The sequence below is a fragment of the Artemia franciscana genome, chromosome 13 (assembly GCF_032884065.1).
Source record: "Artemia franciscana chromosome 13, ASM3288406v1, whole genome shotgun sequence".
Lineage (NCBI taxonomy): Eukaryota > Metazoa > Arthropoda > Branchiopoda > Anostraca > Artemiidae > Artemia > Artemia franciscana.
Window position 1 is genome coordinate 43,259,620 of NC_088875.1, and position 23,884 is coordinate 43,283,503.

Consider the following 23,884-nt stretch of genomic DNA (forward strand, 5'->3'; position numbering starts at 1 on the left):
ATTGCGGCTTGAGCCTTAATGATATACATAGCTTATATTACACACGTCACATAGTTGCAGCTTATAGTTTATATAATGTACATTACATAATCCTTCACATTACGAGATAAATTAATTCCTGAGATGTATAATTTACATTTAAGGAGTCAGAAGGATAAACGCTTTTAGCAAAAGTAGGAAAAAGTCGCAAATACTGGGAACCACAAGGAATCTCCTAACTACCCAGAGGGTAGCTACCCCTCCTAAATCTGAACTTTAAAGTAGCTCTAGGTACTAGTAGATGGTTATCTTTACTTTTAACATTAATTATAAAACTCCTATAGACCCTAGTGTCCTTTATCAATTTTAAACCTTTGATTTACCACAAAATGATACACAAAGTTGGCCGTCATACCATTCTGTGAGTACCATGTTAACCTATGAGACATTCTATGACTAAATAATATATTGTCCGTAGCTAGAATATGAATCTGTAATTAAATAGGAGTCTATTATTCTTTTAGCAAAAAAGACACAAAGGTAATTTAATTTAGCTATAAATTCTGAAAGATCATTCACAAAGATCATTGCCGAGTCAAGTTTTATAACATAATCCCTGAATGTCAGAAATATTTATCCACAGTTGGAGAAGGAAAAGGGGAAAGTAATGGATTGATTTTTAGTATGATCATACAGAAATTTAAATACCTAGTTTTCCTAAAATTTTCTTTGAAACATGTTGTAACTAATCTAGTTCCTTCATGACCGTTCATTTGTGCACTTTTATTTTTTAATCAGTAAACACTGTTATAGCAAACCCAGACAGTTCCTATTTTCCGAGCCAATTCTGAGTGCCGTATGCTGGTTAACAAAGGTGTTGTTGAATCTTCACAATGTATAGAAACTCATCTACTCAGACCATTGTCGTCAGTAGCTGGTGGAGGAGCACAGACAAAAGCTGTTGCCTCCATTTCACTCCAAAGTACGAAAAAAGCAAGCTCATTCAAGGCAGAAAGTAAGAATCTATTTATATTTTATTAAATGGACGGTTAGGTTACCAAGTCTATTGATTTCATAACTGAAACGATCGAAAAAATTGATATAAAAACTGCGATACCAGTTATGGTTAGACATACGTGCAGGGGTACGGGTAGTTGTAGATGTACCCGCTCAGAAATTCTAGAATAAGATAAAATCTGCAGAATTTTCTATGTTCTTTAATTTTTTTTTTTAGCTTGGAGCCCTCGAAAAGTATTTGGCTTAAAGGAGAAGAACAATTTGGGGCAAGAGGTTAGAAATGGTCTTAAGAAAAACGGTATTTTTTTTTGTCTTAATTTCAGCACAATTTTCTCACTTCTCTTCGACTGATGATTTAATTCTTAAGATTTGAATTAGAATTATAATACAATGTCGCAATAATTTAAGCGATTATTTCATTACTTGAATAATTTTAATTTTTGAAAGTGATTAAGAACAAATCTATTCTTGAAAGTGGAGTAAAATATTAATAAATAGGTTCTAGTTGTTTAACTGATTTTTCTTCTAAGATGTCTTTGTAGCTTCTGTACACAGCAGTCATATATATGTGTAAAAAAGAGAGAAAAAATACGAAGAAAAAATTGGATGGATAGAAATCACATTGAAGTTGACATAGATAACCAACACGATCCATGCTCTTAAAATTAAATGTAGTCTACTTGTATTGGATGTCCCAACACGCACATAATTGGCCCAACAGGCCAGTTTGTGCTATTGAGAGGAACAATTAGTGTTTTGTTTATATTTTACTTCACTGTTTTTTCACGAATTAGCAATTGTGTATTATGGTTTGATTGTTTCTTTGAATTCTCTTTCAATTTTATATTCTTTTTTCTTACTTGTTATGGCTTAAATTCTTTCTTTTTTTCAACGCTGATACCATGTTGTATAGAGGCAAAATGTTCATTTGATTGTTATCTTTTTCTTCCTACATCCGTTGTTTTCATGATTTACTTCTTTGGCTTTTACGCGCGTAATTTAGCCAATATTTGCTGAAATATAAGTAAGTTTATCATAGGCAGCCCAATAGCCCTTCCCTAGTAAAGAGCGATGTGGGCACAATGTTAGTTTTTTTTTGGTTTTAGACCAGGGCACTTCATATTGAATGGTTTGTCATAGAAACTTTGAAACGGGCTCATTGATTTGGAAATTAAAGATGTTAGTTCCCTTTTTAATAGTTGAAAGTGATTGGAGGACATCCAACCCCCTCCCACGCCCACCAATTCCCAAACACATTCAATCAAATTTTGAGATGGACTTTTTGTTCAGCGTAAGTAAAAGATTTGGAAATTATGTCTTTGAGGACTACAACCCCCCCCCCCTACAGCCCTCGTGGCTAGGGTTGTAAGTTATGCCCTGAGTGCAAATAAGGCTTATATAGAAAGTACTGTCGTAGAAACTTCAAAAAGGCCTCATTTGATCAAAACTGAGAGGACTAGTGCCCTTTCTAATAGTCAAAAGTGATCGGAGGGCAAGTACCCTCCCCCCCCCTACGCCCATCATTTCCCCAAACACTTCCGATCAAATTCCGATATAACCATTTTTTCAACATACTTAAAAGGTCAGGAAAGTACATCTTCGGAAATGACCCCCCCCCACAGCCCTCAGGGCAAGGGTTGTAAGTTATGGCCCGGGGACATATAATTTTTTTTTATAGAAAGTAGTGTCGTAGAAACTTCAGAAAGGGCTCATTCAATTGGAAATTGAGAGGACTAGTGCGCTTTTTAATGTTAGAAAGTGAGAGGGGGCAAATATCCCCTCCCACGCCCATCGTTTCCCCAAATATTTCCGATCAAAATTTTGAGATTCATTCAATCAGATTCAAGCCATTTCATTCAATGTAGTTCAAAGGTCCAGAAATTATGTCTTTGAGGATGACAACCCCACACAGCCCCAAGGGCAAGGGTTGTAAGTCATGCCCTGGGGGCATATAAGGTTTTTATAGAAAGCATGATCATATAAACTTTGAAGGGGGCTCATTGGAATGGTAATCAGAAGCTCTAGTCCTCCTTTTTTAAGTCAAAGTGAACGGAGGGCAGCTACTCCCCTCCCCACACACGTCGTACTGTCCCGAAATGCATCTGACGTCGTACTGTCCCGAAATGCATCTGATAGAGTTGTTGAGATAGCCATTTTATTTAACATAATCCAAATGTCGTATAACAAGGCTTTTGGGGTTGATACAAATCCCAAGAGCCTGGGGGAAAGGGTTGTAAGTTATGCCCTGTGGGATTTAAGGTTCTTATGGAAGGGATGGCTGAATAAACTTTGGAGGAGGATCGCTTGGTTGGAAACTGAAAGTTCTAGCTCCCTTTAAAAGGCAAAAGTGATGAAGTACAGCTACCCCCCTCCCCCTCCCGGCCACACATCTTTTCACCAAACAAATCTGATTGAAATTGTGATATAGCGATTTTGTTCAAAATAGTCAAAAGAACATATAACAGTGCCTTTAGGGTTGACACAATCCCCCAGTGCCCTGGATAAAGTCATACCCTTGGGGTATATAAGTTTTTTTTTAAACGGATGGTCGTATAAACTTCAGATAGGGCTCATTTGATTTGAAATCGGAAGTTTGTAGTGTCCTTTTTAAGAGTCAAAAGGGATTTGAAAGTAACAAGCCCCCGCAACGCTTATCATTTCCCCATAGACGTCAAATAAAAATTTGGAGATAGTAATTTTGTTCATTGTAGTTGAAGGGTCCGGAAATGATATCTTGGAGCAAAAAAAACCGCTCCCACAGCTCTCAGGACAGGGTTTGCAAGTTATGCCCTGGGAGCATTTAAGGCTTTTATAGAAAGGGTGGTCGTATATACTCTGGAGGGGACTCATTAAATTGGAAATCAGAATTTCTATTAAAAGTCAAAGTTATATGAGAGCTGACCTTGTCGTGTTTTCCAGAAATATATCCAATAGAAATTTTGAGGCGGTGTTTTTATTCAAAATAGTCGAGATCATAAAACAAGGCTTTTGGGGTTGATACAAACCAACAGAGCCTGGTGGTGAGGGTTTTAAGCTTTGGTGCGGGGGCATTTAAAGCTTTTATGGAAGGGATGGTTATTTAACTTTAGAACATGATCATTTGGTCGAAAATTGGAATCTCTAGTTCCTTTATAAGAGTCAAAAGTGATTGGAGGCATTAGCCCAGGGAGGGATCCAGGATTTTTTTTAGCGGGAGGTGCAAAATATTTCACTCCGATAGACTTGCGAATAAAGAAATACCAGCAATATAAAGGGAACTTCAACGCTTATGCGCCGTAAGTAGGTTGTGGGAATGGTCACAAATTGAATAAAAAATCAGCTGAGAGTTAAAGCTCTAATAAATCTGTTGAAATTAAATGATATAAAAATATTGATACAAAAAATAGTAAGTTATAGAAACCACCCCGCCATAAAAAAATGAAAAGATGTTCTCACTCTACGAAAAATATGATATTTAATATGGCAACATGATATTATCCCCAAATCCACAACTACGTTAGAAGGGCACGCACCCCCCACGCCCCAACCTGGATCCGTCATTGCATTTGCCCCCCTTCCCCGCCAACCCCACTTTTCACCAAACGCAACTGATTGAAATTATAAGATAACAGTTTTGTTCCTACTTGTCCAAAGAACATATAATAATGCCCATAGCGTTTACACAACCCTCAGTGCCTTGGGGATGGGGTTGTAAGCTATGCCATGAGGGGATATAAGGTTTTATGGAATGGGTGGTCGTATAAACTTCAGATAAGGCTCATTTGATTTGAAATTAGGAAATTATTCATCCGTTTTAAGAGTCAAAGTGATTTGAGAGAAACAAGCCGCCCCCTCCACGATCTTCATTTACCTTAATATATCCAATCAAAATTTGTAAACAGCAATTTTGTTCATCGTAGTTGAACGGCCCAGAAATTATGTATTTTAGGAAGACATCCCGCCCCCCTACCTACAGCTCTCATGGTAGCGGTTGTAACTTATGGCCTGGGGGCATATAACATTCTTATAGAAAGGGAGATGGTATATGCTTTGGAGGGGACTATCAATAATTAAATGAAACTCAAAACAAACAGAAATTACAAAACATAGCCGAGTCAAACTCAAAATAAGCGAAAATTAACATGAGTAGGGCTGATAACCCACATTTTTTCTCAAGACTACAACATAACTTGGGCTTTACTAAAAACAAAAAAAAACAACAAATAACCGTGGATTGCCAGTTTAATAGACATATACTGATATTTATTCCTTAAAGTTTCGATAGTTTTTTATTTATGAAAGTAAAAACAAGTGAAAACATTTAAAATATATTTTGTTTTCAGTAAAGCGCAAGTTATGTTCTAGTCCTGAGAAGGCAGGGGGGAGGGGCTATCAGCCCTACTGGTGTTGATTTTTGCTCGTTTTGTGTTTTACTTAGCTATTTATTGTAATTTCTGTTTCTTTGAGTTTAATTTACATATTTATAGTGATTTGTTTTAGTTTTTACGTTTGGGAGATTATTTGACTCTATTTTTGTTCATTTTTGGCTTAGTGGATCTATTTACTTTTCTTTGAAAAACTTGTTTTGTGGAAACAGTTTTTTAAATTAATTTAAGTAACATATTAAAGTTTATTTTTCGTAGAATATACTCTGTCCATGTTTGTAACCGTCGAAATGAATTCAAAAAAGAAGAAGAAAGTAAACAAAAAACGATTAATTAGAAAAAGTAAAAACCAAACAACCACTAAAGTACGTGGGAATTTGAACCAAGAATAATTTTGGCTCCATCCAGCCACCAGTCCCTACTAGAAAACTAAATTACCATATTTTTTGGATCTCGATGAAGAATCTTTGCTTTTTGACTCCTCTTTACCTGATCTAATAATTACCAATAATCTTTACCAATGTAATAATTTAGGCTCCATCCAGCCACCAGTTTTTATTAGAAAAATAAATTACCCTATTTTTCAGATTTCGATGAAGAATCTTTGCTTTTCGACTCCTCTTTACCTGATCTAATAATTACCGATAATCTTTACCAGCATAATAATTTTGGCTCCATCCAGCCACCAGTCCCTTTTACAAAACTAAATTACCCTATTTTTCAGATTTCGATGAAGAATCTTTGCTTTTTGACTCCTCTTTACCTGATCTAATAATTACCAATAATCTTTACGAATATAATAATTTTGGCTCCATCCAGCCACCAATCCCTATTAGGAAACTAAATTACCCTATTTTTCAGAGCTCGATGAAGAATCTTTGCTTCTCGACTCCTCTTTACCTGATCTAATAATTACCAATATAATAATTTCGGCTCCATCCAGCCATCATTCCATATTAGAAAACTAATTTACCCTATTTTTCAGATCTCAATGAAGAATCTTTGCTTTTCGACTCCTCTTTACCTGATCTTGGTAGCGCCGACAGAGATCTCGTTTATGGACTTGCGAAGGATATCTGCAAAGCTTTATCTTCAGATCAAGGGGAATTAATACCAGGACTTTTTAGTCATTTAGTGCATGCTGTTAGAAGATGTTCTGTAAGAGACCTAAGATGGGCTTATGATAAATTGGTGGCAAAGAAATCCTGCCCACAAGTTGAAAAGGCAGTGTAAGTTACTTACGTTTCTAAGTTAAATATAATTATACAAAAAATCACTATCAGCCGAACAGAGTTAGAAAGGTCAAATTTACATTTTGGTATAAAAAACAAAACAAAAAAACTAAAAAAAACACAAAAACAAAAAAGGAAAAAAATAATCTAAAAGAAACTCTAATAACAACGAATTGCTTAAAACTGGGTACAAGAATGCACGAAATAAACAAAATAAATAATTCATTCATTGACCTGAGCATGTCAGTCTTAATTTTCGGGAAAAAATCTTGACTGACTTCGTGTTTACGAGCACATTTCAAGATGTTAATTACGCCATTTTTGTCTCAAGAGTTGAGTGTGTCCTTTTTCGCAGTGTCACAATACTCGAAGGACAAAAACATAAATGAACACTTGCTTAAAATGAACAAACAGGACAATCAACTGAGACAAGATCAAGAGGACGTAAATTCACGGGTATCAATGAACAAACAACACTATCAATTGTGATCAAACCACAAAAGAAGATCAGTGGCAGCGAGAACTGGGAGTTAAAACGAAGTGAAGCACAAGGAAATACGTGGTTACAAGATATGCCACAACGTGGGTCGGAACGAATCAAAATTAAAATAAAGGACCAAAAAAAAGATGGAATAAACTACACAAGTGTTAATTAAAAGTCATTGGGACCCTTCAAGGTTGAATGTATCAACTATGGAGTCCTCTATTTTCCCGAAGAAAGAGTAGTAAGAAAGGTGCTGTTTGCTTTGGAGGGTGCTGCTTGCTTCGTAAAATTTTATTATTACCTCCATAATTCCAAATGAATTGATTTGGTTGTTTTTAGGACGCCATTTGTTCTATGAAGAGTTCTGCTAACAAATCCGAAACTTGAGCTCATTTTTTGCTTTAGCTTCATTCAACGTAAGCAATGATCGAACCCTGAATATATAATGTTTTCAGCTTCCAAGTACCTGGACAAATTTAACACCAAATCAATTAAGCGGTACATCCGCCACAAAGCCCTGAAGGTGATTTTGAACCACCTTCATATAGCCAAATGTACTTTTTAGACCTGACAAAACTGTTGAAGGACGTCTCGCACATCTTTTAAATTAAGGGATCTCTCGTAATTTAATGAATGTTTTGGAAAAGCTATTGCAAGACACAAACAATTATGCTAAAGGTTATGTGAAAATGCGAGAACTGGAAGATGATTTAAATTAACCTGGTGATCCACTGGGACACCTTCAATTAAAAGATAATCAACAGTGAGAATCTATATATAAACACCTGCTGCGTAGCCGTACTGGGGCCTGGCGATGAAACCGCCTGGGTTACCAGTTCTATCTCTTTAACCGAGCAATAATTGTACAGAGCAATAATTTCTTTAATTCTACTATCTCTTCTCTTTAAACAAGAAATAACTATTTTTGTAATGACAAATTTCTATCTCAAAAACGGCCCCATTTTTTTGTGGAAAATTAGTATCCTTTGGTCTTCTGGGCTTAACTAAAGCGATATAGATAGGTCACGAGTTGAAAAATCGTTAGGAGCCATAGTTTTGGGGAAAATGTTATACGAATGACTTTATAAACTCAAGTTTAAGTTCCTGTTATTATCAATATCCATCCATTTATAAACAAAAATATCCCAAAGGGCTCAATGGGGTCATTTTAAGAACCTAAATTACATCCTTTCTGTCTTAGAAATGGTCGTATCGTTTTTATTATCTGTGACGCATGCAAAATTACAATAGGAACAAAGCTAAGCATCAACTACTAAGTGTAATGAGTCGTTCCTCAATATAGGTGATTGGCTAGAAGGGTACCGTCAACAGCCAACTTCTTTCAACAATCAAGAGGTAGTAACTGGAAAAATCAGTCTCATATCCTTTCCCACCCTAGGAGATTGCCGTGAAGGGTGCCGGCAATAATCAACTGTATCAAATTGTTTCCAAATATAGGAGATTGGCTAGAAGAGTACTATCAATAATCAACTGCTATTAGTAATCAACTGCATCAGGTCGTTCACCGATATAAGAGATCGGTATGAAGAGCACCGTCCATGGTCAGTTGCTATTCAACTGCTATCAATTATCTCTCGGCGTACATTGAAATAATCAAGTGCACCAGATTATTTCACAATATAGGAGGCTGCCTTGAAGGTCAACAATCTACCTCTAACTTTATAGTGATATTAAATATAAAAAAACCCAGTTTTTTTAACTGAAAGTAAGGAGCGACATTAAAACTTAAAACGAACAGAAATTGCTCCATGTATGAAAGGGGCTGTTCCCTTCTTAACGCCCCGCTCTTTACGCTAAAGTTTGACTCTTTCTCTCAATTTACTTTATTAAACAGTAAAAAACTCGTTTAAGAGTTTTATAGAATCGTTAAGATTCTATTATTTTTAGGGGGTGTTCCACTATTGGTGTTTAGGGGGGGGTCCCCTATTTTCCAAAATAAGGCAAATTTTCTCAGACTCGTAACTTTTGATGACAAAGACTAAATTTGATGAAACTTATATATTTAAAATCAGCATAAAAATCCAATTCTTTTGATGTATCTTTTAGTTTCAAAATTCCGTTTTTTAGAGTTTTGTTTACTATTGAGTCGGGTTGCTCCTTACTACAGTTCGTTACCACGAACTATAACTAGATGTTCCTGGAAGAAAGAAAGGTCATTTTTTAACTGTTAAGTAAACTATTAAAATGGACGAGTGATAAGCAAGGAGTTCGTCTCTTGTTTTTAAGTTTGTATGATAATCTTCTGTTTCATTAAGTTTTTCTTTTAATTGTAGGCAGACTCAGACAAAATTTATTTTTTAATAATTACCATGCATTAATCACAAAAAAGTTTTATTTGCCAAAAAAACTACTGAATATAAAGCAGAATTGATCTCTCTATATAGACATTTTACGAATGAATCGACATGTTTTTTGCCTTCTAGTGGGGTTGTTTGGATGAAAAAAAATGTAATTTGGCTAAAGATAGAATTTAGCCATTAAATACCTAATTGATAAAGAATGTGCTAAAACAAAGTTTTGGCGTGTTTGTACGTAATGCAACGAAACGGAAGACATTCTGAATTTTAGTACTAAAATTAAGTATTTAAAGTCAATTCAAATTAAGTTAAATTCAGTAGGCTACTATAAAGTTTAATTAGAGCAACCGATTTTGATTTTCACTGCATCCTATTTTTCTTCTATTTAGGCTAGTATCATGTCCAACAGAATATGGGACACCTTTGGCTGCCAATTATTTTCAGGTCGAAACTTTTTTTATGTATCTGTTCGTAACTTTTACAGTTCAATATTGTTCAACTTTCAATTTTATAATGTATGATTGACCAATCAGAATAAAGATCTGGCGCAAAATCTTTTTAGATTAGAAAACATTGAAGCTGGTGACATTCATATCTGTAAGATAAATCGAGAAAAAGATACACTTATATAGTATTCAAAGGCAATAGCTGGGAACAAATTAGAGCTATTACAAAGTTTTTAAACCAATTTCTTGCCTGTTTATATATTATTCAATTTATTCTAGATATTATATATATTACTCTATTTTTGTTATTCTAATACAGGTGTAACATTAAATCATAGAAAACACTGGTCGCTCGTAAATCTGGGCTTTTGTATTGATAGGTGTTAGTAGGGTGTGAGTCGGGTAGTGCACAATCGGGCGCCTGCTCTACCATCTTGCTTTGCCGAACGAGATGTGTAACCTTGGTTTACCTTAGCTAAAATAAAATAGAGCTTAATAACGCCTAATAATAATTAACTTGTATTTTTGTAGATTCGATACACAATTCCTCGAATGTCTCTTTTATTTATAATATGGAATAAAGAACGAATTTCTTAAAAGGCAACTGGTGAACAAGACATTTATTGTTATCAACTGTTTGCATTAATTTTTACAAATTTCTAGTAAACTGCAAATTACCTTTATTGTAAAGGAGAGGGAGGCCCAAGCCCTCTACACATTTATTTCAACTTCTGTTTCAAAGTCACTCATTTTTTATGTAGGCTGTAACATAAATCAGAACTGGGCTATCTCTGGCTGTAAATTTATTTTTTAGGCAAAATCCTTGCTTCGGTGTTCATGGTCGAGCATATCTACTATGTCGCTTTGTCTCAGTCAGAATAAAGCGGAAATATAAAGTACTTATTTCTGATCCATATTCCAGATCAATTTTTTTGGATTCTCTGCCTAATGCTGGAACTCCAGGAGCTGTTACTCTTATGGCTCTACTAATAAATGAAGGGAAAATTAGTGAAGCTCGGCAACGGACCTGGTTTGAGCATCTTCATTTCACCAAATATCCTGCAAAGGAAGCTCTCAAAAGCTTATACGTAAGTCCTTCCTACATGTGAATAAACTGATCTTAAAATAATTTAGCCCAGAGGTGATTTTGGGGGAAGGACAGAAGGGGCACCTCGGGTGCAGAAAAGGGTGTAATTTCAAACAAACAATAACGCTTATGATTATCTTGTAATTTTCAAAGTTATATTGATAAAATAGAGGGCGCAGTTAATAAATGAAATTAATTAATAAATTATTAATTAATAAATTGAAAATAATTAATTAATTTAATTAATGATTTTTTGAAATCTGGCCTAAAAACTTTATGGGAGACAGGAGAAGGGGGAGGGGTCTCATCATGATTTTTCTCCAGGTATGGGAGATGTCAGAATCACCATTGTTTAGCCACAGATCATTCAAACTGTTGTAGATCATTCTACATATTATTAATAGATTATTAAACTATATGTTGCCTGAATGGTCGACTGATAAGAGTAAAGCATGAGTTTTTTAAGTCGCTATTGACTGTCGTATTTTTAATTTTCTTATTTATTTGATGAGGACACCCAGCCGGCTATTTAAGCTTGTGAGGAGTCGTTTGGAAATAAAGAATTCATCCATACTAACTAGTAAGATTCATGGTTTCTGTTTACGAAAAAAAAGCTCTTCTGAATATGATAATTGCTATATTTGAAAATTCAATTTGAAACCCTTTAAGGATCCTCAAAGATGATACCTTTTCCTTGTATTTTAAATACGGCTTATTTCTAACAAGGGGATCACACTTGTTTAAACCGATTTAAGAGTAAATTGAATCGTCTGTGACGAAATCGAGAACCAGACATCACATTGGAAATATAATTCGGGCTATATATTTGAACATGAGAGGGTGGGGGGTGGGGTGTATAGTGGAGCTGTTGTTGAAATGTGTTAACTATAATATTTTTCATATAATAAGTAAGATTTGTTATTTTTAACCCTTCAAAACGTTTAAGCGTTTAAAAACGTTTTAGTTTAGTAGTTGGCTATCCCAGAAGGAAATTCAATAGAATTCTCAAAACTACAATGAAAAATTCTACAACACATACTAATGCATATAATTCCTAAAAGCACTTCACTTAATTTATTCCCTACCTAATGGTAACCCAAAATTATATATATTCATATTTTATCTGAAATATGATATACAAACAAAATAGTGCTATTGGATTCCTTGTTTTCTGCTATGCTTGAAGTTCCTGGAGAGTATATAGTTTGGGCTTTACATTTGAGGATTAGGGGAGGGGGCAGTAAATTGACCTGCTCAAATCAAATTAGAAGGTATTTGGATCTTTTTAGTTTTCAAATTTTTATAGTGTTTCCTTCTGAAGGACTAAACCACTACACTAGAACCAAGAAAACTTTTATTTTATAAAAATACGCTATCTTAAATATGCTTTATAAAAATATGCTTTAATATGCGTTTAAAAAGCAAAAACAGACAATTTTGTCCAGAATGGAAAATTTACTAATTACTGTAAACACCATAGATTTTATCGAAAGCAAATATGCTATTAATGGAACTCCTGAAGTTAAATTCAAGAATAGCCTGCCGTCAGGGTTTTTCCATCGCTCACATTTTGTAATCATTTTTGGATCACTTCCGAGTTTCTGGATCATGCAAAGTGCCATATGCTAAGATGATTAATATGCTAGCTGAAAGACAAACGTATTATTTTTTGTGTGTTTCAGTTCTCTTTCCAATTATAATAATGACTACCATCGATATTATAAATCGGTGTGACACATAACCGTAGTTTTGTAGTAGTTCTGAAGTCTCCCTCTGCACGAAACAGCGAAAATCTACCCACATTTTTTTGAAAGTTTTGTACAAAAAAACTAAATACTTGAATAAATTTTATTGAATTTTTGAATTTGGCGTAAGACTTTGCACTAAGAAATCTTACACTCAATTAATTTTCTTTTGTAAAAAATCCGATATAAAACAATTATTTGGAAAAAATGTATTATGAAAAACTCATAATTTTCAATTCAATTCAATTCAATTTATTTATAACCCATCTACAAAAAGAGGGCGGAACGCCCTTAAGATGGAGTAATAAGAGAAAAAAAAAGGTAGAAATAAATACAAATCAACACAATCAAACAATTAAATAAGTAATGCTGACCATGGGTGAGACACTATCGACATAGAAGAACGAAAATCATGAAGCCTTTTATCAATAATAGATGTAGGAGAAACTAGGCGGAATTTGTTCACTAAGTAACTATTTCTAGTCCAAGGAGGGTAACTGAGAAGGAATTTAGCATAACGAAAATATACTCTACGAACAGATAGTTTCTGAGGTTCACTAAAAAACTGCCAAACCGGATAAAGAGAAAGGAGATGAGGTACAACTAGGCTATTATAAATTTTCGCAAGATTTAATTTATCAATATGTTTAATATTAGATGCAATTGAAGCATAAGCAATTCTCAGTTTTTTCTTCAAAAGTTCAAGGGATAAATTCACAGTTTCTTTCATATTTTTTCCAATAGGCATTCCAAGGTAAACTAATTTTTGAGAAAGGGGGACATAAACATTAGCTAAAGATAAAAAAATAGGGCCATTTGTCTCTTTAAAATTGAAAGCTACAACAGCAGTTTTATCAACATTGAAAGAAAGCCCAATATTTTTATATTCATTATAAAGCTGATTAAACGCGTTTTCACATCCACTAAAAGTACGGCTTAGATTCAAAACGTCATCTGCAAAAGTTATTAAAGACAAGTTAAATCCACGGTGAATACAACTAAAATTAACAGAATTTTGGGCATTTAAAACAGAGTTATTAAATAAAGAAGGTGAGGTAAGGCCACCTTGACGGACTCCTTTCAAAATATTAAAAAGGGAAGATCCCCCCTTTAACTTCGCCTTAAGGTGATGGTACATATACAGAAGGCACTTCACTACAAAAATTTACTCCTCTTTTATACGCTTCAAATAAAACTTGGGAAAAAATACAAGAGTCGAAAGCACGAGCAACATCTAAAGCACAAAGGATAATATGGGATCTACTTCTTTCTGCATCAGCAAGAACATTCATTAAAGCAAAAAGGGCATGCTCCCGGCTAATACCTTTTTGGTAACCAAACTGGTGGGGTGGGACATAACATTTAGAAACAATTTCATCCAAAATAACTGACTCAAACAATTTAAAAATAGTACAAGAAACTGTTATAGGTCGGAACCAATCACACGAAGTAAAATCCTTTTTGCCTTTTTTCGGGATAGGGGTTATTTGACCAACTGTAAATTGATAAGGAACAACTCCGTTTTCAATAGACATTTGAAAAAGTAGAGATAAATGATTAAAAAGAAGAGCACTTGCATAATCAAAATGTCTGGCAGTAATTCGATCAACTCCCGCAGAATTTCTTTTCTTTAGTTTTTGACAATAAAACGATACATCACTTGGCTTAATAATAAATGTCGAGGGTTCGTGTTTCTTCAGACAAGCACTTAATTCTTTTTCAAATTTTGACTCAAGAGCAGGATCAGGAGAAGAAAACTCATGCTTATAATAATTTATCCACTCAGGCTCAGGAATATTATTTGCACTAATGTGTTCACAAGGGCGTTCAAATTTTTTCCAGAGCTTCGAAGGGTTCTCTGCAATTTTATGAGCATTTTTCTCAATAAGATCAACCTTATGTTTTCTTAACACTTTAGCAAAAAAACGTTTAGAACGTAGCCGCAGACCATTTATAGTCCCAGACTTAGGCCTGCCGCAATCCCTCCAAATATTCAGCCAAATTTTAGAAGACTCGCACGCAGAAATAAGGGAAGGGCTTTTTGACCAACCCTGAACTTGAGAGCCTTTCCTAATACGCTTGCACGGGACAGCTGAAGCTTCAGCACACTTTAATGCATGGTTAATTTCAGCTAGATAGGTGGTAAGTCCGATGGCTATTTCTTTTTCACTAAGGCCAGAGCGCGTGCACAACAAATGAAAGGGCACCTTTATTTTATTTAATATTCTGTCACATTCAAAACGAAACATCTCGCGGTTAACTTCTTTCCAGTCTTTTATATAAAACCACTTTTTATCTGGCTGTTTAGGGGCATGAAATGAAGCATTTATTTTCAACTTTATTGGAAGGTGATCCGAATAAAAGTCATCACAAATTACCTCGACAGTTTCACAGGGGAAAGATGCAATAAAATGATCAAGGTTAGAAGTCGCTGACAGGACACCAATAAACGTGAAAGTTTCTGTTTTGTCAGCAACTGAGTAGGAAGGGGGGAGGGAATTCAGAAGGAGTTGGGTTCTTGGCGATGAACTGTCTGTTAAGTCACAATTAAAGTCTCCTGCAATCAAAACTCGAGCATTTGGATGCTTCGAAACTCCCTTCACAAAACTCGCTAGCTTTTTGCAAGCATTTATGAATTTATTCTCTGATTGCGAAGAGCAGTAATTAGTTGGCAGGTAAACGTTTATACAGATTAGGTCCGAAAATTCGGCAGCAATGAAATGGTCATTCGACTCAAGGAGATTGACGGGAAATTGTGAAATAATAGCTAATCCGCCTGAAGGTCGGCCACGGCTCTTACTCATTTTCGCTGGGTGAAATAAGAGATAAGAATTCTGTGAAATGCTGAGTAAATTTTTCCTTTCATGAGATAAAAAATGTTCTTGCAGAAAAATTATTTCATTTGTACTTAAAAGTTCAGAGAGGACTAGGCCTTTGTCAACCACTTTGCCATTGATATTCCATGATAAGAGACTTAAGGCTCGAGCCATTATGCTGACTTAACTTTACTTAAAAGTCCTTGGGCGACTGGACATTTGAAGCTGTAACAGGGATGATCCTGTGATTTGCACAATGCACACTTCTTGGGCCTTTGACAAGGAGATGTTTTGGAGCTTGAACGACCATGGTCACTGCAGACTGCGCAAATAGCTTCATTTTTGCAGCTACTGGATATATGTCCGTAAGCTTGACACTTGAAACATCTTACCGGGAGGGAGAGATACTCAGCCACTTTGATCCTCTCATAATCTATGACTGGGGGATTTTTTATGGCATTCGTAAGATCAATTTTGGTTTCAAATTTCAATCGAAACGAGTGGGTGTTGCCAATCTGTCTTGAACTGACACATTTAGGAATCAGTGCGCGAAGTTCATCGTCATTTATATTGCTGGGGACAAATCGGGCAATACCGAGGTGAGAGGGGCTCCTGATTGTTGCAGAAAGAGATTTATCACCGTTCTGAAAGACCCCGACAAGAGTTTCTGCATCAGCCTTGCTAGCTGTAACAACTCGCCAATTATCTTTTCTGGGCTGAACTTCGACAATTTTAGAGCACTCTCTGCCACACATTTTTTGCAAAAAGTCTTTCCTCAAATCGGACTTCGTGAGGTCAGAGGGCAAATTCTTGAGTACCACTGCATATGAGGGCTCTGTTTCAGTAACTGTAGGAAAAATCGAGGGGGCGGGAGGGTCCTTATTCATGAAATTGTCTAGTTTATTACAAACTTCTGTAACTTTTCTGGTGATTACCGCAGCTATCTCACCAGGACAGATAGGGACTTCGTCAGGTTCAACTATCACAAAGACTGGCAGCTCAACGTTACGTTGCTCACAAAGTTCAAGTACCTTTAACATTTCGTTAATATTGTCTTCGGCACTTTTTTTAATTGACACTTTATTGGTGTAGTGAGCAGAAGACCACAGTATCTCCTTAGCCTTGATTATATCGTTCTTTGTAAAAAACTCGCATGCTTTACGACTTATCTCGTCACTCTTATTTCCAGCTTTTCGAGCACGATTTAAAAAGTTCAAATCGCATTCCAAACTAATTTCTCCGACATGGCTATTGCATATAATATGTCATTGAAATATATTCAAGTTCTTAAGTCCTTGTACGAAAATCTCTTTGCTTAATAAATCACTAAGTCCCAAGGGAATTTGCACTCAAATACCAAAACTATCAATTAGCCAACAAATGAAAATAATCCGATTATGAATGATGTTTCAATAAATGTCTATAGGGAAATCAGACCAGCTTGAGCTCACTGTATTAATAGGTTATATCCAAAATAAGGTGTTTACCAAGCGAACTCTCAAATAATTTTGTTTTTGAAACTGTTTTTGAAATCTTTCTGCATTTTCTACCTCTGCACAAGTTCTAAAGGACAGGACCAATCTCTGCACAAGTTTTTTTTTTTTTTTTTTTGTAAGGACAGGACCAAGTTTGAAATAATTGCATATTGTTATCGTGAGCTCCTTCTGCTTTTACTAACAGGATGCCGTAGTGCTAAACCACGCGAGGCCAAAACTGCTGCGTAGGCCCTTCCTCCTCTCAAATATTGGCCTTCAGTCCTTACATCCTCCAATAAAGCCTTTACTTTTTTAAGTTTTTTCTCCTAACCTACTACTATCCTATTCGAGAACCCCAGGTAAACTCAAAATTTGATTTTGCCCCAGCTTGATTGTCAAAAAGCCCGATTTTTAGCCATTCGTAAATAATAAATCATTCGAAAAACTGGACTTTACCGTCCTGAACTATCTTTCACCCTAGACAGTGGGATAGAAGTTTTTTTTTGTTATAGCCTTTTTTTGATAAACTGTTTCTTGTTTTAAACACGGCTTCTTGTATGATTCTCTTTTCATAAAAGGGGATTCTAAAATCTAACTTTTCTTCAATTCGCGTTTGCTATTTTAAATGGTGTTAGTTTTTACTTGGTTTTACAGTTTGTTTAATACTGAATTAGTTTCAAGATAGAGAATTAAAGAGCTGTTAGAATTCTCGATGACAAAGATAGATACTTTCCATCGTAAGTCTGAAAATACTCTCTTACCTAAACTTTTTCCTTTTATCTGGAATTTAAGTAATGTTTATATTGAATTTTTTTTTCTTTTGCGTATCTTATTTACGTTTTTAAGCCTGTTCTGTAATATTACTTTGTTTCATTTGTGCTTCTGTAATTTCATTTTAGTGTTTTACGTACTCCTCGACTTTTAAAGAAACTAATAAATAAATAAATGTGAAAAAATAAGGGAAATATACCCTGGATTTGGTGGACGATTGAAATGAATTTTAAATGAATATAGCATCTCATCCGGAAAGATACTGATGGTGTTCCTAGAATTTCTGACCGTAAACATAACCCATATTTGAATTTTTCATTAAAAAAAACAGGGTACCTGTATGATATACCCCCTGCATCTCAAGAAGTGAAGTTAGTTTAATCCTAATAAAATTTACCTAAGCATTATAAAGATATAATACTTAAGAAAAAAATTTCGGCCATATATTTGTACATTAGGGAGTGGGAGTAAAGTACAGCGGATCTGCATGCATAATGTGTTAGTGACAACTATTCTAATATTATGAAGTAAGAATTTTTTTCTGACTTCACATTGTCCAAATACTTTGCCCCCACCCCCTAATGTGCAAATATATATCCCAAATTATATATTTTCCATTTATTCTGTCAATTCTCTTTGTTTTTTCTTACGCTAAGTTGAAAGAAACTAGCGAAAGAAATCATTTTACAATGCGTTAATGCATGAACAACTTGAGATACAGGGGGTATATCATACAAGTACTAAAAATAGTTCAGATTTTGACTAAAGTGTTGTGGGTATGGGGCCGATAGCAACGGTGTAAGGCTATTTGAGAGACTTTTGGGAACTACAGTTAGAATAAAGTGCTGTTGTAAGTTTCCTAATTGTATTGCAAGCGTAAGGCATCCATTTTCTCAGAAGATCCATTTTTTCAACATAGTCTCTGAGATATACCCCAGACTTTGAAAGATAAATAGTTGCTAAACTTTGGAGTCTCTACTTCGAAAGTTAGAGTTGGTTTAGAGTTTCGAAAGTTGGAGTCTCTTTGTTAAAGCATGTGGATCAACACTATAGTTCACTTAGTATACCTTTAAAGTAGTGGGATAAATGGGAATATACCCTTAAAAAAAATAAGTAGTGCACTTTGGTGTCCCTCTTTTGAAAGCCTGCCAAAGCAAATGCAAATATACAGGAATTTGCTTTTTCGATAAGAAATTACCTTTTTTGCTTTCAACATAGCCTCTAAGATATGCTTGTTAAGACGTCAGTTGGGATTAAAAGGGCTGCAATTTAAACGATAAAAAGATGCTGCATTTTGGTTCCTCTCTTTCGACAGCTGCCCAAACTTTTTTATATACTGGAGAAACACCGCTTAGAGCTCAGATAAGAGTTAATACTACCAACAACTCAGTGCAGCACCAAGCCACCTGATACCAGTACAGATTCTGCACGCTACTCCTCCACCCAAATTTATTCTAGTCTTCCGTTGCCTATCAAGAATTTTCAATTTCCCTTACGACCTCTATAGATCCCATTCAGGATGACCTGTTTTTTACTTGGCCTCGGATGGAAGACTGAAAGAATAAAGAAAAGCATATAAGAATGAGCCTTTTATCATCAAAAGTTTCTGAAGTAATAGGAGATAAAAATGAATAATAAGAACACTAATTGAAACAGCTGATTAAAAATCAATTAAATATCAATCTGAGAATCATTTAAAAATTATCAAAAAAAGATAAGAAAAATTATTCATTTGATATACGTCCTTTCACAGATAAACTTTTCATTGAGGGGTTTCTGATTTGTTTATCAAAATAGAGGCTTAAATAATACCTTAAAGAAAACTTTTGCAAAAGTAGAATCGAATTTAAATTTGTCTTTTTCAGGTAATAATTGACAAGCCTCAACCTTTAACACAGGCGTTGATTGGTGTTTCCGGGTATGCTAGAAAAGTCTGCGAGTCCCTTGGTAGCGAGTGTGCTACAGACCCAGAAATCCAAGTCTTCACGGTGAAGATGAGTAAGCACCTTGGAAATAAGTGCCGAGCTAAAGATGTCATAGAGGAGAAAAAGGTAATTAAAAAATTGGATAACATCTAAGCTCTGATTTTGACCATAATTATAGATCGAGGGACACTTCGCTATTGTGCTATGAGGTGTTTTAAAACTTGTTGTGAATGACAGTGAACTTCATTTTTAAATTTTTGCACCGATAAGCTTGATTTAAGAACCCTCTCCTTTTTAAGGGTTTTGTCAATATTTGTTTTTATTGTGATTAGTGACGGTGAACAGGAGTTATTGAAAACCCTTAAAAAAGGAGGGGGTTCCTAAATCAAGCTTATCAGTGCAATAGTCAACAGTCAATGGTGTCAATTCACTAAAATATAGGTGAGGAGTTGGGTGGGGGAATGTATTTGTCAAAATCCATGGGGGGGGGGTAATTTTTTTTTTCAATGAAACTCCAAAAGGGTATAATTTCAAATTCTAGGGAGGGAATCAAAGAGCGAACAAGTTTTTCTTTCGCCCTAGGGAAAAAGGAAAAAAGAGCTAAAAAAAAATGATACAGCAAGTGAGGAAGGACTGATTTAGTGGCTTTATTTGTTTTTTTTTGCTCGTTCGCTGGTTCGGGAGAAGTCAGCAACATCCATTTTTCAACCTTTTATGAAGTAGGAAATCGTGTGTTGAGGAGTAAGGGGTAATGGCTAAGCTTTTAAAAGAGTTTTACTTCTGGCTTTGCAAACATTATGAATCAAGTGACAGTTCATTATTGTTTTATTTGGTATTCACTATTGTTTAATTGTAATTGCTAAGAATGAAAATGATCTTGATTTATAACCTGGAAATTGCTTGATGGATTATCTTATATGATGAAAAGACGGCATGAATGGCTGCCTGGGAAAAATTTATTAATTATAGTTTAAAAGTTTAAATTTAAGTTTATTAAAAGAAATTTCATATTGTTACTGCTATGTTAACTTTTCCATAACGTTGCCCAAACTTTACTAATAGCAAATCTCATATAGAGCTTGAGTCTACTCAACACTCCAATGTTACGAGCTTTGCTCCACAAGATTTCATAACATAGTCTTATTTCCGTTGCGTTTTGTAAAAAGGGCTTAAGTTCACTTTTCAGAAAATGAGTTAAGCACATGGTTCGAAAGAACTCGAATAGATCTGTCGATTGGTCTATTCAAAACGGGCTTCTCTTTAATTCTGACCGAGTTTCAAATTGTCCCAAAAGGGCATAAGTTGCTTAGCTTCTAAGTAACAAACAATTCAGCTTTTTGGATATTTCCATCGAATTCCGACCAAAAAGTTAACTAGGAATGAGTTTTTAAAGTTTTAAGTTTTATTAAATTTTAATCTTTTGAGAGATTTTTTCAATGTGCGTTCTTGTTCAATGTGCTCTCCTATAAAATTAGGAAAAGTGGACTTAAGACCTTTTTGCAAAACGTCACAGATTTATGCTATGTGTGATAGGTTCTACGTTGAAATGCTTACGTTTTACTAATGGTACGTGTACTTGTCACGGTGTGTCACTTATCCAAAATACAGGACATTATTTATCAAATGATTTATATTGTTTAATAGACATTATTTATATTCATACAATATCCAAAATACAGGACAGAAAAATAGTATTAATCGCGTTTTCATCGTTACAAGTGACGGTAAACAGTCTGGTCACCACTTATTTGCCTGTTTGGAAAAATCTTTTTTGGCTATATAGGTTGGTCGACTCTCCTGCTTTCTTTTAGAAAATACTATTCTTTTGCAAGATGCTTGTAACTGTTGTAAATAACCAAAAACAAATTGAAGTACAAAGGATAGTGAAAATGAGATCTGATTCTTTTGATTAGTTAAGTAGAAATTTACGCTGACATAAATATATCAGAAATTCAATTTTTGATGACTTTTATGTGAAGTTATGAAGTTTTTGCTATTAGCGGCTGCCAAACGTAATAAAAAGAAACGTGGGTGAACAGAGGAAAAAAATAGCGAAAAAGATATGACACAAAACAGCTTAAGGACGTTTATTTTCCATATGAAGGTGTAGTGGTCTTCAAAAATCCAAAAAATTCTGAAACGCCTTGAATTTTTACGGATGAAGAGCCTTGTCAAATTTAATCAAATATCACGGTTTAATGTGGTAACAAAGACGAGAATGTGCGTAAAAATTACATAACTTTTGAACAACAAAAACAAAAGTTCCAAAAACCATTATTTTCAAGTGTAAATAGAGTTGAGATGGGTCCATAGGGTAAATGGGGTTTTATTCCCTTGTCAGGATTATTAATGTCAGCATAATCACGTTTGTTTTGAAATCGCAGTTCAAAAAGAAGCCACACCAAACATAAAGATTTTATAAACCATCAAAAAAAAACACAATGCTTAAACTGCAGACGGAAGGAGACAAAATATGTTTAAATAAGTTTTTGCTATTAGCGGTTGCCAAACTTAATAAAAAGAGATGCGAGTGAACAGAGCAATTGAACAGCGAAAAAGATACGACGCAAAACTGCTTAAGGATATTTATTTTTCATTTGAAGGTGTAGTTGTCTTCAGAAAATAAAAAAAATTGAAAACGCCTTGAATTTTTATGGACGAAGAGCCTTGTCAAATTTAATCAAATATCATGGTTCAACGTGGTAACAAAGACGAGAATGTGCCTAAAAATATCATAACCTTTGAACAGCAACAACAAAACTCTTCAAAAATCACTATTTTCAGCCGTAAATAGAGTTGAGATGGGTCCAGGGGGTAAATGGTTTTTTTTTCTGCTCTCCTTGATACTCTAATTAAATTCACGTTTGGGTTCATTTTTTTTTATAAGTGTTTGTGCTGGTAGGCTGGTGGCACTAGTACCAGAAAGATTGAAAAAGGCCAGGTTTGTGGAATCTAGTCTTTATTCTTTTGACATATTTCTCTGGCTAGTGTCTATTGCAATGAAATTTCTTAATTCCTTGTATTTCAACGTATTTTTATCGTATTTATTTGATAATAATTTATTTTATTTTTTTTTATTTCGTCAGCGCAGGGATGCTTCAGATGAAACAGAAATGAGGCAAAACTGATTTTCTCATGATTTTTTTATATACTTTATAATGCTTCACTGGGTCCTAATATTGAATCAGTCAGATAAAGAAAATCGAAAATCTATTTTTTTGATAATTTTATCGATTCTACCCGCTAAGCTGCCGTGTATTACTTTGGCAACTTTCTAGCAAGTTCGACCAATTTTGACTAAAGAAAGCCAGCTCATAGTTTAATCAACCAAGCAAGCATGAACAGTTATAATAGAAAATATTTTTATTCTCAATTGTTTAAGCTGATTACTTTTCTCTATTTTCTCTTTGAATTATTTTGTCTTATAGATCCTGGCAACATTGAAAGCTCTTGGAAATATTGGTGGAGCACACAAGGATGTACAAAACACCATCCGTGATTGTATTCAAGATCCTTCTCTTCCTGTTCAAACAAGGCTGGCTGCTTTTCAGGCTGTGAGGTCGCGGGCTTGTGAAGTAAGTTGATTAGAAAATGCTGAATTCTAACTTCATCAAAAACTTTATTAAAGTCATCAATAGTCTATCCTCTTTTAATTCAATATTTGTAATTATAACTTTGGAAAAAAAAAGGATCAAATTTGTTTATATGTAGTGAAAAAATACCTATCAAAGTAGTTGCAAAACTTGTGCATGAATAATACAAATTTGAATCATATTTCGTTATATGTTTTGTTATCTGAAGTTCGTCTCAGTATTTACAGAGTACAGCCTTCGATTTTTATTTATAGTTTACTGGTTTTTAATCTTTTTTTACTCTTTTATTTGTCTAGAGGTAATCAAAATTTAGAAAATACAACTTGAGGAATACTTATTCAAGTTTAATACACTATATACTACACAATTATTGGACCACAATTTAGTTTTTTAATTTACAAGAAAAGCAGGTAAAACCTTTATATATATTGACCAAGTCGATTGTATGAATTTGTTTGCGTTTAAATAACCCTTCATGACTCAAATGGGTGGCACTTAATTATTATCTAAAGTTAGTCTATGATTTGCGTTCCAGATTTTCATTTTTCTTTCGATTTTTCGTTTAGATTTAAAAGTTATTTAGATTTTAATCTTATATAGTAAATCAAATTATTTTTATTAAGTTTTGGCTG

The 23,884-nt window shown here is 34.5% G+C and overlaps 1 protein-coding gene across 1 annotated transcript in view; it reads left to right on the forward strand.

Annotated features, from left to right (window-relative positions):
* Positions 1 to 23,884, forward strand: part of LOC136034972 (apolipophorins-like) — a 69,543-nt gene that overhangs the window by 23,298 nt on the left and 22,361 nt on the right. The window contains exons 6-10 of the mRNA XM_065716531.1: positions 793 to 994; positions 6,346 to 6,589; positions 10,763 to 10,928; positions 19,600 to 19,785; positions 23,088 to 23,234. Of these exons, the coding sequence (XP_065572603.1) occupies positions 793 to 994; positions 6,346 to 6,589; positions 10,763 to 10,928; positions 19,600 to 19,785; positions 23,088 to 23,234 (945 nt within the window). The remainder of the gene's footprint in view (positions 1 to 792; positions 995 to 6,345; positions 6,590 to 10,762; positions 10,929 to 19,599; positions 19,786 to 23,087; positions 23,235 to 23,884) is intronic.